Source organism: Panthera onca, chromosome F2, assembly GCF_046562875.1.
Source record: "Panthera onca isolate mPanOnc1 chromosome F2, mPanOnc1 haplotype 2, whole genome shotgun sequence".
Classification (NCBI taxonomy): domain Eukaryota; kingdom Metazoa; phylum Chordata; class Mammalia; order Carnivora; family Felidae; genus Panthera; species Panthera onca.
In genome coordinates, this window is record NC_138356.1 from 3,330,766 (window position 1) to 3,349,004 (window position 18,239).

At 38.0% G+C, this 18,239-nt stretch overlaps 1 protein-coding gene across 3 annotated transcripts in view; it reads left to right on the plus strand.

Moving 5' to 3' along the window:
- Positions 1–18,239, plus strand: part of SNTG1 (syntrophin gamma 1) — an 882,155-nt gene that overhangs the window by 619,222 nt on the left and 244,694 nt on the right. For all 3 annotated transcript variants that reach the window (XM_060610497.3, XM_060610498.3, XM_060610499.3), the window contains 3 exons: positions 1,286–1,343; positions 2,155–2,198; positions 2,292–2,333. In XM_060610497.3, coding sequence (XP_060466480.1) covers positions 1,286–1,343; positions 2,155–2,198; positions 2,292–2,333 — 144 coding nt within the window. The remainder of the gene's footprint in view (positions 1–1,285; positions 1,344–2,154; positions 2,199–2,291; positions 2,334–18,239) is intronic.

Below are 18,239 nucleotides of genomic sequence, written 5' to 3' on the forward strand. Positions count from 1 at the left end.
ATCACTATCCTTCGGTCAGATGAGAGGTCATGTTAGACACAATTAGTGCTTCTTATGGGCATACTGACCAAAAGGCAAAGGAAAATTAGGAGCTATGTAGCTTAGGTCAGAGACTTTACAGAGCTAGTGAAGGTGGGAGCTGAATATTTGGTTGGTGAGAAATAGTGAGAAAAGAGAGTTAGCACTGGGTTTGAATTTCAGTCTGAGTAAGACGGTTTCAATATTTTATTTATCACATCTCTTTGATATTCTAGAAGGAAAAGGGACTACTTTCCAAGAAAAAAGCTGAATGTCATTACTTTTCTCAACAATAATTGCCCATCTTATATTTAAGTATGTTGACAATTAAGAGTTAAAAATCGACATTCATGGAAAAACATCTGTTCCAAAATAACTTTTGTCCTTAAATAAAAAATGTTTAAGAAATTTACTTGTTCTGAAAGTTGGGAAACCCAGTGGGATTTTAGATTGTCTTTGCAACTATCCTGTATTAAAAGTGCTATATTTCTTTTGTGCATGACATTTTATTCTTTAATGCCTTCATTTGATTTTTCAACTATTGGTTTCAACCTTCTCAGCTCCGTCATACCGAAACAGAAGTTTTATGTGCTCATTTCAGGGATTTATTTTATTTCCTTCCATATAAGTTTAACTTACATATTTTTTTTTCTTTTTTCATATATTATTTGGCCAATTAGATGAAGAATTACTACAATGTTCTTGCCAGTTTATTGTATTTTGTTAATTGTTTCATATATACTTTCACACTAAGAGGAATCTACTATTAATTAAAGAAATGCAGGTGATCCCTTTCCCATCATGCATATGCAGTCTGACTTTCTGTATCACTTTGTGCAGGTAAAGGTCTCTTTAGTTACTTAGCATCCAAGGGGGCCTGTGCTTGGTCAGCAGCCTAGAACAACTTAGCCAGTTAATGTAAATACATAATTATTTGGTATTTGAATGCTAAATAAGAATTTCTACAATGGACAGCATGATACACATTGAAGAGAATGCCCATTTAAGCACTTCCAATCTTGATATGGAAAACAAAAGCTTTCAAAGTCAACTGTTATTAGTTACTGGATATCACCGTGAAATTCTAAACAGGTAGATTACATTTTTTGGGAGCACTATGTGCTGAGTAGAGAAACTCCACAAGTTTGTTTAAATTCTATCTGGTGTCCATTCACAGATTATTCATTGCATGTATAGTTTTCTAACTAAAACCTGCATTTTTATTTTTTGCAATTAAAGAGCGCAATATATGATTTTCTCTTTTCAGGGGGGAGCAGAACATAATATTCCAGTTGTCATTTCAAAAATCTCCAAGGAGCAAAGAGGTAAAGCGTTAAAAGAATTATATAGTAACCATTCCATTGTAAACCATCCTTACTGTAGAATATGTCGGATTAAATACTATAGATTAGGATATGATTGACCAGTTCCACGTTCCCCATGACCAGGCAGTAAGTGGCTGAGTCTGATTCTTGAGGCTCTCCCTTTATTACTTTTGGGGTGCACTTTTTTCACAGAAAAGCAAAGGGGAAAGAGAAGAGAGAGTGTGACTCTATAAATCAGGGACCACATAGCTTTTCAATCGTTTCATTTAGCAAACAAACATATCCACAAACTTAATGATAACAAGTCCTGTCGAATATAAGCAGTTCCTGACATGTATATTTTTTTCTGTTCTCTTATGAAGTTTTACTCAGTCTATCATGAAGTTTCACTCAAAAACACACCAAAGATGTAAAGCAATTGAAATCAGTAAGACAATCTAATGTTTAAAAGGAAACCCAGAGCTGATCCCATAGCCGAAGGACTGAATGTCTAGATTCAAGCTTTTTCATAGATACCTGAATACAATAAGTACATGAGAAAATCTCGTCATCCATCTAGAAGAGCGACCAGTTTTCGGCAACTGTAAGATCTGAAATGATAGGATTAAACAGAAATAGGTGTTTCAATATCTGGGCGGAATCATAAGATTATTTTTGCATTTCTATTACTTGTGGATCATTTACGACGCTGTCTATATAAAACATTTATTTTTCCCCCTTGTATCAATATTGCTTTGATTTAATTATAAAACTCTTTCATATGTATGAAGAAAATAGTCGATGCATAATCATTGCTTTTCTGTGTTCACAGCGGAACTTTCAGGTCTGCTCTTTATCGGGGATGCAATTCTGCAGGTATACACTTTACCCTAATTTTCTATGTGCAACCAAAATATAAATTCAATTCACAATAGGCCACGTGAAACCACAGTTTTCTTTTCTTTGCAGATAAATGGAATTAACGTGAGAAAATGCAGACATGAAGAAGTGGTGAGTTTTCTTTACTTTTTCTTAATACCATGATTTCCCCATGTGCCAATGAGGATTCATTGCATTGCTAAATACTGTTCAACTTATTCATTAGGTAGGTATGACATTGGTCCAGTGTGCTATCAGATTTTTCAAATGATCTCTTAATTGGGGTGCGTGTGTGTGTGTGTGTGCGCGTGTGTGTGTGTGTTTCATAGTAGAAACAGAATTGTGAGTACTACCCAGCATGAGATGTACTTCAAAGAAATACTTTGAGGGTTGCTTGTTATGTTTTTCCAGGTTTTCTATTAATCCCTACCAGTCAGTGTCCACTGAATATATCTTTAGGTGAAATTCTTTACAAATATTTAAAAGTTTAAAAACAGGGGAGCCTGGGTGGCTCAGTTTGTTAAGTGTCCAAATCTTGATTTCAGCTCAAGTCATGATCTCACAATTTGTGAGATCAAGCCCCGCATTGGACTCTGTGTTCACAGCATGGAGCCTGCTTGAGATTCTCTCTCTGTCCCTCCCCTTCTCACACTCTCCCTCTGTCTCTCTCTCTTAAAATAAATAAATAAACATTTTTAAGAAAGCTTAAAAACAATAAAATTTATGTCTGTAAAATCTTACACAGTAGCAGAGTCCATCGGAAGAGCTCATACAGATGTGTGTGTATGTATGTGTGTGTGTGTGTGTGTGTGTGTGTGTGTGTTTGAGAGAGACAGAGAGAGAAAGAGGGAGACAGAGAGAAAGAGAAGGAAAGAGACAAAATTTAGAGGAGCTTAATCTTAACGTATACTGAATTAGCACAAGGCAGAAAGTTCACCAATTTTGTGTGTGTGTGTGTGTTGTTGTGTTTTGCAGTTAGTTACTTATGTATCTATTTTTTTGGATGTTGGTAAATATGCAGATCTGAAGCCCAGGCCTCAGATACTCTCATTCAGTTTAGGTGGGCCTAGGAATTTTAGGTGGGCGGATTTTAACACCTGGCCCAAATGGTTCCACTCTAGGTGGCGTGTACCCACACTTTGGGAGAAGCTGGAAGGTTGAAGGGCTTCTGTTAGGATGGTGAGGAGACATAAAGGAAGAGGACAGTGGTAGGCACTTGGGAAATATTTGTCGCGCCTGACTAAATAGCATTCCTAGAGCCTTCAATGAATTTCTTTAGCATCTCACAAGGGAAGGGAAGGAGGAGAAATTATGTTTAAACGTTTATGCTCAAGGGTTGTGTTTGAATGCATTACTCCTCTGTTAAAACTATTTGGAGAAAACTATTCTGATACGTTTGTGTGTTTCAAATCTCAAGGAGGCAACCTTTGCTGTTCTTGGTGAGAAGCCACGGTTCCAAGAGTAGCGAAGGCAGGGGTGGGGGTGGGGGGGTCTCCATTGTGCATACTTGGGATAGCTAAGCAGGGTTTGTCATCGTCATCCCTTTTTGTCTTCTCCAAAATCTTACCCAGGCCACTCTATTGCCCCTCTGTGGTGAATGTCCTTTAAGATATTTCCAGTCTCAACTTTAGTACAAATACGTACAGAAAAAGCAGGGTTTCAGGACAGGTTTTAGGCAAATGAGAGCACACCCGAGAGCACTCCGTTCTGCAGGTTCACATGCGAATGTTACCTACGGCCACGTAAGCAAATAATACGTTAACTTCAGTCTTTGCGCGAAAATACAAACTGATTTTAAACTCACGACACAGGGAGCCGGAAACAAGTGCATTCTCTTTTCAAACCACATGCTGTTAGGTGGGGCCGTGTTGGCAATTTGCCCTTCCGAGGCAGGCGGCATGCTTAGACAAGCTGTCCTGCAGCTTTGATTAAGCCGATGAGTGCTGCGTGAAAGATTAGAATGTGCTAATAATGCCACTTCCTAATGCTGTTCATTGTGTTTCAAAGACAAGGAAGGTAGGATTATATTGCAAATTATATGTGGCTCTTCGCAATACACTTGCGTTCTTCTTTGAGAGGCTTAACCTTATCAGCTTTGAAAACCAGGCACTAATATTCTCAAATTCCAATCTTTCACTTTCCAACAGTGATTAGATGCTTTTTTCTTCATTGCTAATTACCTAAGCAAATACACCGACTTCTACCTCCGCGGAGCTGAGATACTAATTAAATGTTTAAGAATGCACTCAAATGGGCAGAAAAAGGCGCACCGAGCTCACAGGACGTAGATGGTTTTAAAATAGCACGCTGATGCCACTTGCCTGATTCCAAGTGGGTGATTCATACAGAGTTCCAAACTCAGAAACAGACTGAGTAGGTGTGGCAATATGGTGTAGGTGCACAGAACTTTCCTTCCATTCGTCTGCATCACTCACTGACATGGCTAGAAATTTTGTGTCTGGTCCCTCATTAGCTTCGCTCTTGGGATGCCTTCAACAATACAGATGTGATTTCTGTGTTGGAGTCGTGATGACTCCGCGTGTGTTGATCTGTGCGGAAGGAGAATCCCACGGTGTCCACTCGCGGGCACCCAGAAGGACTTACAAGGAGTTCGTGAGCCAAATGCCTAGAATCAGATCACCACAGCATTTGTCTATCTGTGTCTCGTGTCGCTAGTCTGGGCATACAATAATTCACTCCTCGGCTGCCGCCACACCATGCAAGGCATTCCTCTTGCGAGAAGTTTGTGGAAGAAGAGACCCTTCCGAAGTTTCCACGTGAAGAAAGATTTAGCACAAGTGCCAAATGTTCCTTGGCCTGTGACCTGGTGGCAAGGTGGCAGGGTCCAGTATAGATGGCTTTCATACTCACAAACAATCGTATGCAAATCCTTCCACTGTAATTTCAGGCAAATGGACTTACCTGTTCTGTTACTCATCTTAAAAGAAAGCTAACAACTCCTTTTATAAAGATCGAATGGGAATAATGTGTATGAAACTCTTAGCACAGATCTGGCAAGTAAGAAAAATTCTGTATTATGTGATGCCATCAAATAACATCGCTGCCCTTTTTTCCCTGTTCGCCCCCCAGTGGTTACTGCTGTGTCCGTGTTGGGCAGTGTCTTGTTGAGATTCATCCTGGGCCCTGAGAAGCTCCCATATGAAGAGGTTACTAATGCATGCTGGGGTCCGCATCCCAAGCTCCTTCCGTCACGCGCAGTCAGGAAGTGAAGTGGGCACCCATGCCTGCAGGGGCAGAGCTGTTTGAAAATGAGGGCTCCTTGTTCAGCAGAACAGCTGCCTATTTATATATCTTTGATGTGAATGTGTTATGTAGTCCATGAGTTATGCTCCCAAGACATCGAAAGTTCCTCATGTACCAATTCTTTTTTTTTTCTTTTCTTTTTTTAATATTTATTTTGAGAGAGAGAGAGAGAGAGAGCAGGGGAGGGGAGAGAGAGAGGGAGACACAGAACGTGAAGCAGGCTCCAGGCTCTGAGCTGTCTGCACAGAGCCCGATATGGGGCTCAAACTCACGAACCAGAGACCATGACCTGAGCTGAAGTGGGACGCTCAACCGACTGAGCCACCCAGGCGCCCCACCCCCAATTCTTTTTTCAAGGAAACCCATATGTATTGCCACTGTTGATATTAAGATTAACTCTATTTCTTTTTACCTTATCACTGGACCCTCGACACCTTAAGTTGATTGTCATCTATCTACCTATCTATCTGACATTGATTAACAGGTAAACTGATCACATATCAAACTCTGAGTATCATCTACATGAAATACACTGAGATGGAGTCCTTTGTGAGACAAGAAATAATATACAAATAACTTTGTCTCTAGCTTTATTGCAATGTGAACATCATGTCTGTAGAGTTTAAAAACTGAAGAGTGTCCAAAAAATTAGCAGGAAAGGACATGTTGATTTATCTGTGGTCTTCAAAATGTAACAGTGGGATCCGTTTATGCTCACGAGAAATAAGAGGAAATAAGATCTATCTATAGCAGAAAAAAATGCATCTTGCGTTTATAATCAAGATAGTTGGAAATGAGAATCTATTAGTGTAACTGAAATTTCATCTAAGAAGACTTTCAAAACAGCAAAGCTCATCACTAGGCAAAGCAGAATTGATGGATAGATAATTCCAGACGTTTCTTTCTAAAATATTTCTGGTTTCATGTTTGAGATTTATGGGTTCTGAAAAAGAGGTTCATTTGCCTTTTGGTTTTGTGGTTTTGCTGATACCAAATATTAGATAATTAGAAATGCAAATAACTAATTTGTTCTGAATTTTTAATTTTAAAACAAAGTCCAAAAAACCATATGTGTCTTATAAGAGCAGAATGAGTATCTTGATCAGTTGAAATCTGATATTCATGCCATAAAAACAAATTTTGATAAAACTAATGTAAACTGTTGTTTAATAGCATTTTAATTATTATGATATGCTTAAATTAGTTCAAAATTTCCATTAGAATAAAAAGAATATGTTCTTTTTTTAGCTTAGAATAATCAGAAAATAACTTTACAAAGGCTATATCTTATCATCTGAAAATAAGGCATTAATTTATACATTGGAACCGTTTAGTAGGTTTTATGAGTTACCAAGGAACATATTTAGGATGTGATTTGGGAACACACATCATTTTGCATCTTGGCAAAAGATTAAAATGTCACAGAGTTGCAAATCATGTTTTACCTAACCGCTAATAATTCTTAATTTGTTCTCAGTTTGGAAACAGGTATTGAGATCTAACAGATTAATACTTTCCTTAAGAATTCTAACTATAGCAGTGTTTTTCTTTAAGTTAACTACTACCCAGGAAAGCCATACATGAAATAATTACACTTTTAATATTTCCCACTAGTTTTGGAAACTTTAAATGCAAAGACAAAAATATGCAAAATATTGTTTATGCTATCGCTGATTTCGGAAATAAAGTATCTAGAACTTGCCTTACCTGCATACTTAGCTTTTTATTAATACTTTTAGGCCTTCCTTCTCTGCTAAGCCCACAGGCCTGTCCCTCATTAGGTATGAATATAGATAGCACAGGCCACACTTTAATTAAATGTATGCTTTTCACTCCTGGCTACTGATTCTCATCAAATCCTTATTTGCTGTCTAACATAGCTTAAAGACCCGATTTTGCAACTCCCATAATAATGAAACAAAGGCAAGCCTGGTAAACCAATCACGTGTGGAGCCCCAGCCAATTTTTATCTAGAGCAATGGACACGGAGAATACACAGCAGCAAGCACAGGCGACCATGTTGTACTAGGGGACAAAGTAATTGGGACGTATCAATGCATGTGTCCATATCCGCTCCTCACCTCCAACAAAGACTTCTCAGTCGCTCCTGCTCCCCAGGTTAGAATGATGAGGGTACATATGTGTCACATATAGATTATACACTTTTCGCATCACTGACTTATTTTGTTTTCAAGGTGATTAAAGTGAAAGGCAAGGAGAAAAAAAGCATAGGAGAATAAAAGCTTCAAGATCTAAGCTAAAAATTGTGTCTCAGGCACTTTTCAGCTACGTGATGTTCCTAAAGTTCAAAGTCTCTTGCCCTCGTTTTTGTGGTCGGCAAGGTGGAGAGTTTTTCACTTTTTCAGCCAAAGTGTTCAATTATTTTATTGGACACACGTTTCGGTAAACCTGGAGAACTGTGCCACACAAATAGTAAACCGTGGTGAATCTAACTATGGGCCCTAGTTGATAATAATGTATCAGTCTGTGCTTATCGCTTGTAACAAATTGATCCGCTGGTGCAAGATCTCAATAATAGAGGAGATTCTCTCTGTGTGAGAGAAGATGGGCAAGGAACTTTCTGCACAGTTTTACCGCAAGCCTGAAAGCATTTTAAAAAGTAAAGTCCATTAAAGTTGAATAAAAAGGACAAAAAGCACCTTTGCAGGCACTCTTTCGTGAGCGAGTGGAGATATGCCGAAAGCAACGCCTATGTATACATCAGGCGTATACAAAAATAGTGGAAATCGAGAAGTGATACCGACAGCTATCATAATTACTCAGATTCGTTGTTGTTGTTGCTGTTGTTGTTGTTTCCTTTTGGACACCCATAAGTCCTGTTAATACTGTCTGTGCCCCTGGGAGATAACTCCTTAGGGGAAAACAAACCTGAAGAAAAATGTTTTGGAGAAAATGCCTTTAAAATAACAGGGTACAAGGAACGATGCCTTGCTGCCTGTAAGAAATGTCTCCCAGAACACTGGCTACCATTACATGAGGAAGGGATGGGATCTGATAGAAACAGCCTCCGTGCCCCGGAGGAACAGTAATGCTTGTTAGAGTCTACAGTAACTAAGAGAATCTGATAGAGGTGGCCAGAGAAGAAGAAAGAAAGAGAAATGGAGCCCTGGACACACGGACGGACTCATTTCTTGGAAACACTCAGAATCATCAGGGGATAAATGATTTTTTATGGAGGTTGAGGTTCTGCAGTTGTAGGGGGGGTAAAAAAACAATGGGTTGTGGTTTCATCAATCACTCTCAAAGCGGGCAGTTCTCATCATGAAGGGACAGTAGCTGGGATCCTCCATATTGTGAAAACTCGTGGTCCTGTGGTAGCGGGAGGCCTTCTAGAAGTCACGTCTACACCGGGCGCTACTGGAAGTCTCCCCGGGAGGCTTCTGGAGGTCTATGGCCCGAAGTAGTTCTGGGACATGTCCAGATGCTACCAACTACCACCGAAGGTAATCTGGGCAGTACGCAGATCCGGGAATCAGAAAGGGAAAACCCAAGATCCAGTTAAAGATCAAAGACCTGTGGTCGCCCAGATATCTGGGGAATTCTAAAGCAGAAAGATATCCTATTATACGTCTTTATTCTTAAGAATGTCAGGGAGCCCGAAAACAGCTGCTATAGAATTGTGCCATAGGAACTATCCTTATTCAGTTGTTCTGATGTTGTGTATATAAGCAAATTCCTAGAAAACTTCCTCTGGTTAGTTTTAGATATTGAAATAGCATAGAAAAAAGCATATTTGACCCCTTCAGGATTATCTATCAAAAGACAAATCGAGGGCCTTCTGCTCTGGTCTGAACGCCTGTGTCTCCCCAGAATTCATATGTTGAAATTCTAATGCCAGTGTGCTAGCATTGGGAGGTGTCTGGGTCGTGAGTGTGGAGGCCTCATGAATGGGATTAGTGACCTCATAAAAGAGGCCTTACAGAGCCAGCTACCCACTTCCCTCACGTGAGAATAAAAGGAGTCTACACCCCAAAGAGGGCCTTCTCCCAGCAATGTCGGCATACCGATCTCAGACTTCTCCAGACTGTAAGAAATAAACTCCTTCTGTTTGGAAGCTACCCAGTCTGCGGTGTTCGGTTATAGCAGCTGGAACAAAGACACCTTCCCCATATGTGCAATCTGAACAAGTCTTAAGCAAGTGCAGAGATCTGGGGTTAAAAGGGATGTTTTAATTTTTTTTTCCCCTCCTGCAACTCTGATGACAATAAACAGAGTTGTTGATAATTTTTTTGAAAATAGAAAGTAGATTTTCATTTCCATGGGAACTGTCCTGGGAGGTCTGAGAAAGCCGAAGTGAAAGTCAATGTCTAGCAGAAATTCACTTTACAGAGTCAGATAGGAGTCAGAGCAAGCAGGGGTATTATAGCCAAGAACAGGAGATTGAATTAGAATTCAGCAAAAGTGAGTATTTGGCCCCAGGCACGACAGACGGCATGGGGGAAGGTTCTGCACCACAATAAAGTGAGATAGATACTAGGGACAGCAATCTTCTCTGCCTTTCTCCTAAACTCTCAGAACACTGGCAGCTAGGTGTTGTTCGTTTCTTTGTTTGTTTGTTTTTGTTTGTTTTTGGTTTTGTTTGTTTTTTTACCACTAAGGGGGCAGGTAAAATTTATTGTGAAATTGATCTAAGAGAAATAACCCACAAATAATACATTTGGACTGTGCCACTGAAGGCCGAGTTCCCACTAATAACTCCACAATGCAGGCCGGTAGTGGATGTAACCATGCATCGTCTACCCAAAGCTATCAATTCGCTTTTCAGTGCCTGACTCCTAAATGTTGACTGATACCAAAGGATCACTGATATTTGAAGAAAATTGTCCACATCAAAGACAACAACTAAAGCGGAGGGAAAAAGAAATGAAGGAAACAGACAACACAGGAGTCAAGAAAAAAAGCCAGAGAGAGGGATCAATACTATAATATTTTCAGAGAACTGCCAGAGACTATTATATATATTTTTCAAAGCCATCATTACATATAAAAGGAACATGTTCAGAAAAAAAACAAGATGTTAAAACTTTGATGAAATACTGAAAAAAAACTATAGACTGTAGGAGGATTACAAAATAAAGTTGGGAAGTGGTCAAAATGGAATAAAATAACAAGTAGGCAATAAGACAGAAAAAATATTAGAGATATTCTATTCAGGAATTCAAACATCAGAACACTAGAATTTTCAGAAAGAAAATACATAGAATAAAGGAATTGGCTGTTCTCGAAGGAAGGTATGACACAAGAAAAGTATCTGGATTTGGTGTATATACTTTCAAATATAAATGAAATGCCAAGCAAAAAAGAAAAAGAAAAAAGAAAAAAGAAAGCGTGTCTCCATATCTATGCTTCCTATGAAGTGGCATAATATTATGATTTTAGTTTGCATTTCCCTAATGACTGAGAATATTGAACATCTTTTTATGTGTTTATGATACTCCCAGATATTTTTGATTAATTGGGTTACTTGACTTACTGATTTTGAAGAGTTTGTTTATTTTAGGCATTCTGGCTGCAAGTCAAATATATAATTTGCAAATATTTTTCCCTGTCTTGGTGCATTTCGTGAATTTCTTAATTGCACCTTTTGAATCTCAAAGGTTTTGATTGTCATCAAGTTCGGCTCATGGATATTTTAATTTCATCACTTGAACGCAGCTTTTGCCATCTTACCTAACAATTGTAAGGCTCTGAAGATTTGTTGCTTTGTTTTGTTCTGAGGGTCTTATAGTCTTACGTATTGCATTTAAGTCTATGACCAATTTGGAGTTGATGTTTATATATGGTGTGAGATAAGGTCGTGTGGGTATCCAGATGTGCCAGCATCAGGTTCTTTGGCAATTTTGTTAAAAATGAATTGTGCTCAACATAAAAGCTTATTTCTAGGTACTTAATTACGTTCCATTAATCTGTTTGTGTATGCTGATGTAAATGTCACACCGCTGATCGTTGTAACTTTGCAGTAAATTTTGCAAATGAAAATTTAAGTTCTTAAATTTTATTTTTTGTATTTGTTTTTTATTTTGAGTTTTTCAATATTTGATTTTTCAAAATATTTTTTTAACGTTTATTTATTTTTGAGAGACAGAGCACAAGAGGGGGAGGGGCAGAGAGAGAGGGAGACACAGAATCCGAAGCCGGTTCCAGGCTCTGAGCTGTCTGCCCAGATCCCGACAGGGGGCTTGAACACTCAAACTGTGAGATCATGACCTGAGCTGAAGTCGGAGGCTTAACTGACTGAGCCACCCAGGCACCCCTTCAATATTCGATTTTTAAATAAACTGTTTATGTTAGAACAGTTTTAGATTGACAGAAAATAGTAAAAATAGTATTGAGTGTTTTAATATCCTCTATACCCAGTGTTTCCTATTTTCATCATCTTACATTATTATAATACATTTCTGACGGTTATTACTACCGATGTTTATACAGTTATTAATGAAAGTCTGATTGACACTCCATTCAGATTTCCTTAGTGTTTACCTAATACCTTCTCTGTTTCCAGATCCGTTCCGGAACACACGTTGCGTTTAGTCACGTGTCTTCTTAGGCTCCACTTGGCTCCATTTTCTGGGGCTTCTTATTTTGATAATCTTAACGGTTTTGAAGAGTACTGGTGAGAAATTTCGTGAAATGTCCCTCAGGAGTCATTTTTCTAGCATATTCCCTGTGATTAGACAGGTTTATGTGTGTTGGGGAGGAAGACCTTAAAAGCAGAGTGCATTTTTGTCCTATCATGTCAAGGGTACATACTATCAACATGACTTTATTAGCATTAATATTAACCTTGGTCACCTGGCTGCGAGAGACTTTGTCAAGTTTCTCCACTCTGAAGTTACTTTTTGTTTCCTTCCCACCCTGTGCTCTTTGGAAAGAGGACACTACACGGAGCCCACGCTTAAACATGGCAGAATACGCCTCACCTCTGCAAGGGTGGCTGTCTACTGGCATTCTTTGGAGTTCTGCTACCTAGGAGATTTGTCTACACATATTAATTTATTTGTTTATTCCATCATATTGATTGTTCAGTATAGACTCGTGGGTGTTTTTTTGTTTGTTTGTTTGTTTGTGGGTTTTTTGGGTTTTTTTTTTGTTTTTTTGCACAAGTGGTTCTAGCATTGGCCCTTGGGAGCTCTTACAGTTGGTTTCAGGGTGGCTTTGAAATGCTCCCTCAGATATTTTTTGGCACTAAAATATGTTTCAGTCTCATCTTGTATAGATTCTGCCAATCCAAGAATTAGCCGTGACCCCTAGAGGTCTTGCTTCCCTTCATTAGAGAAGTATGAGAAACCGAAATCTGAGTCCCAGGTGGGCTCATTGCCTGCTGGAACTAGGAAATGTGTGTGTACAGACTTGTTCATATGCACAAATGCGCTCATGCTCATTTCTATATATAACCATTTGTGTCTGTGTTAAACCGAACGTGAGTTTATGCGGCTGCCTTCAACGTAATCCAGCGTCAGGTGGATCATTCTAGTCTCCTCTTGCTTATCTGTAGCCTCCTCTGTCAACAGGTGGCTGCATCATCTGCCATCTGTTTGGTTAACTTTTCAAGCCCAGTGCACATATACTGTCTCAGAATCGTTAACCCATTCCCCGGTGGGAAAAGCTTTATTAAGTGAGTAGAGAGTTTACGTACAGTTTTTTGTTTTTGTTTTTGTTTTTGTTTTTTTTTTTTTGCATTTAGCTATACAGATTTTATTTCCAAAGTTACAGAAGTCAGTCCCACTACCCCAATTCTTTCAGTGAGGTTGTTTCAAACATTCATAATACAATTAGACTCTCTTGTCGCATTCTGTATTACATCATGATATTCCCCCAATCTCCTAAATGGTTTTGTTAAAAAAGATCTGTAGGCAGTAAGGCTTTCTCAATTTCTGGCTGTAAATTCTATGGGTTTTGACAAGTGCAGAGTACAATAATTCACCAGTAAGATACCATACAAGATAATTTCACTTTCCAGAAAAAAATCTTCCTCGTCTCTTCCTTTCCTACTCCTGCATCCTGCGCATCCCAGGATTCTCTGGAAACGATTGTTACACTGTCCGTATGGTTTTGTCTTTACCAGAAAATTATGATTGGAGTCCGAGGGAATATAGCCTTTTTGGATTGGTTTGTTTCATTCAGCAATGTGCATTTAAAAATAATCCATGTCTTTTCACGGCTTGATGGTTCCTTTCTTTTTGAACTCCGAATAATATTCCATTGTTCACCTACTGGAACAGTGAACAACCGCACTGCAGCTTGTTTATCCATTCACCTATCGAAGGACATCACGCTTGCTTCCAGTTCTTGGTGATTAGGAATAAAGCTGCTAGAAAGATTTGCATGCAGGTCTTTGTGTGGACATAAATATTCAAATTAATTGACTGTAGCCTAGGACTACAATTGCTGATTACATGGCAAGGCCGTACTTAGTTTGTCAGAAAGTGCCAAACTGTCTTCCAAAAAGGCTACGCCATTTTGTACCTCCACCGGTAATGAAGGGGGGTTGCCCTTGCTCAGTATTATCAGTGAGAGGAATTGTCACTTTTTGTTTATAAACTATGTTGACAGGTGTGTAGTAGTATCTCATGGCTAATTTACGGCTCTTTTATGACAAATGTTGAGCAATTTTTCACATACTTAATTTGCCTTCTTTATATCTCCTCTGGCGATGTCTGTTTGTGTAGCTTTTTCACTTTTTAATTGAGTTGTGAGTTTTCTTGTTGTTGAGACTTAAGTTTTTTTGTAGGTGTTGGAGATAGCTGGTTATATCGGATACGACCTCAAACATATGTGTGTTTTTTCCAAATAAATGCCTTTAAAATATTTTCTCCCTGTTTCATTTTCTTAAAGGTATGTTTTTCATGTTCTTAAATGTGTATTTTTCATTTTCATAAATGTACATTTTTCAGAAGTCTATCATTTTATTTTATTTTATTTTTTAATTTTAATGTTTGTTTATTTTTGAGACAGACAGAGAGCGTAGGCAGGGGAGGGGCAGAGAGAGAGACACACACACACACACACACAGAATCTGCAGCAGGATCCAAGGCTCTAAGCTTTTGGCACAGAGCCCAACGTGGGGCTCGAACCCACGAACTGTAAGATCATGACCTGAGCTGAAGTCGGACGCTTAACCGACTAAGCCACCCAGGTGCCCCAGAAGTCTATCATTTTAATAAAGTTCAATGCATCAATTTTTTCTTTCATGAATTGTGCTTGTGGTGTTGCATTTAAAAACTCATCACCAAACCCAAGGTCATTGGGTAATGTCCTTTGCTTTCTTCTAAACATTTTATAGTATTAGATTTTACACTTAGTTCTATGTTCAATTTAGAAGTAATTTATGTGAAAGGGATAAGGTCTACTTCTAAGCTATTATTACCATTATTTTTTGCATATGGATTTTTATTGTTCGAGCACATTTGTCAAAAAGACTATGAATTTCCACTGTATTGCCTTTACTCCTTTGCTGATCAGTTGACTATATTTGTGTGAGGCTGTTTCTGGGCTTCCTATTGTCTTATGTTAATTAATATGTGTTCTTTTACCAATAGCATGCTGCCTTGATTATTGCAGCTTTATGGTAAGTCTTGAAATCGGGAAGAGCATGCCCACTAACTTTGTTCTTCCTCAGTATTCTTTTGGCTCTTATAAATCTTGCTTTTCTTTCCTTTTCTTTGTTTTCTTTTCTTTTTTTCTAGGATTTTAGTTACCAGTACTGTAGTTTAGTTTTTTAATATAATTTATTGTCAAGTTAACAACATACAGTGTATACAGTGTGCTCTTGGCTTTGGGAATAGATTCCTATGATTCATTGCTTACATACAACACCCAGTGCTCATCCCAACAAGTGCCCTTGCTTTTGCATATAAAATTTGGAATTACTTTTATTTTTTTAAGTTTCTACTTAAATGCCAGTGAATTAACATACAGTGTAATATTAGTTTCAGGTGTACAATATGGTGATTGAACACTTCTGTACAATACCCACTGCTCATCACAGGTGCACACCTTAATCCCTATCACCTATTTAACTTGTCCCTCCACCCTCCTCCCTTCTGGTAACCACCACTTTGTTCTCCACAGTGAAGTGTCTGTATCTTGGTTTGTCTCTCTCTCTTTTTTCCCTTTGCTTATTTGTTTTATTTCTTAAATTACACATATGAATGAAACCATATGGTATTTGTCTTTCTCTGATTGGCTTGTTTCACTTAGCATAATACATGTCATTGGAAATGGCAAGATTTCATTCATTTTTATAGCTGAGTAATATTCCAATATATATACACATATACATACACACACACACTATATATATAATGGCTGAGTAATATATATTATATATTACTCATTGTATATATATACATTATATATATATACACATTATATATATATATATGGCTGAGTAATATTCCATTATATATATATATACACATACACACACACACACACACACACACACACACACACCCCACATCTTCCTTATCCATTCATCAATCAATGGACACTTGGGCTGCTTCCATAATCTGACTGTTGTAGATAATGCTGTTATCAACATTGAGGTACCTGTGTCCCTTTGAATTAGTATTTTTGTATTCTTTGGGTAAATACTTAGTAGTGCAATTGCTGGATCATCAAGTAGTTCTATTTATAACTTTTTGAGGAACCTACCATTGTGGTCAGAAAAGGTGAATGGTATGGTTTCAATCTTTTTATATTTGTTGAGACATGTTTTGAGATCTAATATGTGATCTACTCTGGAGAATGTTCCATGCACACATGAAAAAAATGTGTATTCTGCTCTTTTAGGATGGAATGGTCTCAATGTATCTGTTAAGTTCAGATACCTACAAAATAGCTTTTAGGATTTTGATGGTGGTTACAGTAAATTGATCAGTTTAGGAAAATCGACATCTAAAAAATATTCAGTTTGGGGCTGGGTGGCTCAGTCGGTTGAGCATCCGACTTCCACTCAGGTCACGATCTCGCGGTCTGTGAGTTTGAGCCCCGCGTCAGGCTCTGTGCCGACAGCTCAGAGCCTGGAGCCTGTTTCAGATTGTGTGTCTCCCTCTCTCTCTGACCCTCCCCTGCTCATGCTCTGTCTCTCTCTCTGTCAAAAATAAATAAACATTAAAAAAATTTAAATATTCAGTTTTATAATCCATGAGCATGGATTATCTTGTCTTTGTTCTATCCTCACGGTTTTGTAGTTTTGCTCATATAAATTCTCTCTTTCTCTCTCTATATATATAGTTAGATTTAAACCTAAGTATTTCAGTTCTTTGGTGTGACAGTCAGAGATATTGCTTCTATAACTTCAAATTCCAAATGGTTATCACTGCCACATGGCAAAGCAATAAACTTTTGTATGTTAAATACCCATTTTGTCCCATTGTTTTATTCCTTTATCAGTTTCAGGAATTGGTTGTTGTTGTTTTTATTGACTTTGGTAGAGTCTTTCGGATTTTCTACACAGAAAATTTCTGTGACTAAAGGTGGCTTTTTCCTTCCAATATATGTAACTTTTATTTCATTTTTGCACCACCCTGGACTTTCAGTATGATTTGAATAGACATTTTGGAGAAAATAAGTCCTTGTTTTGTTTCTGGTCTCAGAAACAGTGGGAAGGAGTCCAGTTTCCAACCATTAAATATGATGTTAGGTGTGTGTTTTTTATAGATGTTCTTTATCAAGTTGTGGAAGTCTTCCTATATTCCTACTTTGCTGAGAGTTTTAATCATTGGATATATGTTGGGTTCTTTCAAATGATTTTTCTGCATTAATTGATATGACCGTTCTGTTTTTGTTCTTTAGCCTTTTGATGTGGTGGATGGCACTGATTGAATTAAAATGATGAATCATCCTTGCTTACCTGGAATAAAACCAATTTGGTGTGTTATATAATCCATCTTATAGATTGTTGGGTTTGATGTGCAAATGATTTTTGGAGATCATGGTGCTCATGAGATATATTGGTCTTAATTTTCTTCGTCTATAATGCTTATCAAAATTGTTTTTGGTATTAAGTTAATGCCTGGCATTGAAGAATGACTTCGGAGATGGTTCCCCTGCCTCTATATTCCAAACAAGATTGTGGAGGATTGGTATCATTTCTTCATTAGATATGTGATAGAGCTCAACAAGGAAACTTTTTACCTTTTTTGCTATGTTATTAGTATTGGTTCAATTTCTTTAATATATCTAGTCATTTCAGGATCCCTATTTTTCCTTGTATGAGTTTTAGTGGTTGTGTGTGTGTCCTTTAAAGAATTGATCCAGGGGTCCTGGGTGGCTCAGTCGGTTAAGCGTCCGACTTCAGCTCAGGTCATGATCTCGCAGTTCATGGGTGCAAGCCTCGGATTGGGCTCTGTGCTGACAGCTCAGAGCCTGGAGCCTGATTCGGATTCCGTGTCTCCCTCTCGCTCTGCTCCTCCCCTGCTTGAGCTCTGTCTCTCTCTCTTTCTCAAAAATAAACATTAAAAATTTTTTTAAAAGAATTGATCCATATCTTCCAAATAATCAAAATTGTGGGCAAAGAGTTGTTCATAGTATTCCATTATTAACCTTTTGTTTTAATGTCCGTGGGATCAATAGAGATGACCCCTCTTTTATTTCTGACACGGTAATTTGTATCTTCTCTATTTGTTGGTTAGTCTGGTTAGAGGTTTATCAATTTTATTAACCATTGTTCAAATTTATTTAATCATTGTTCATATTTCAAAGAACAAGTGTTTTGTTTTATTTATTTTTCTCTGTTGCTTTTGTTTG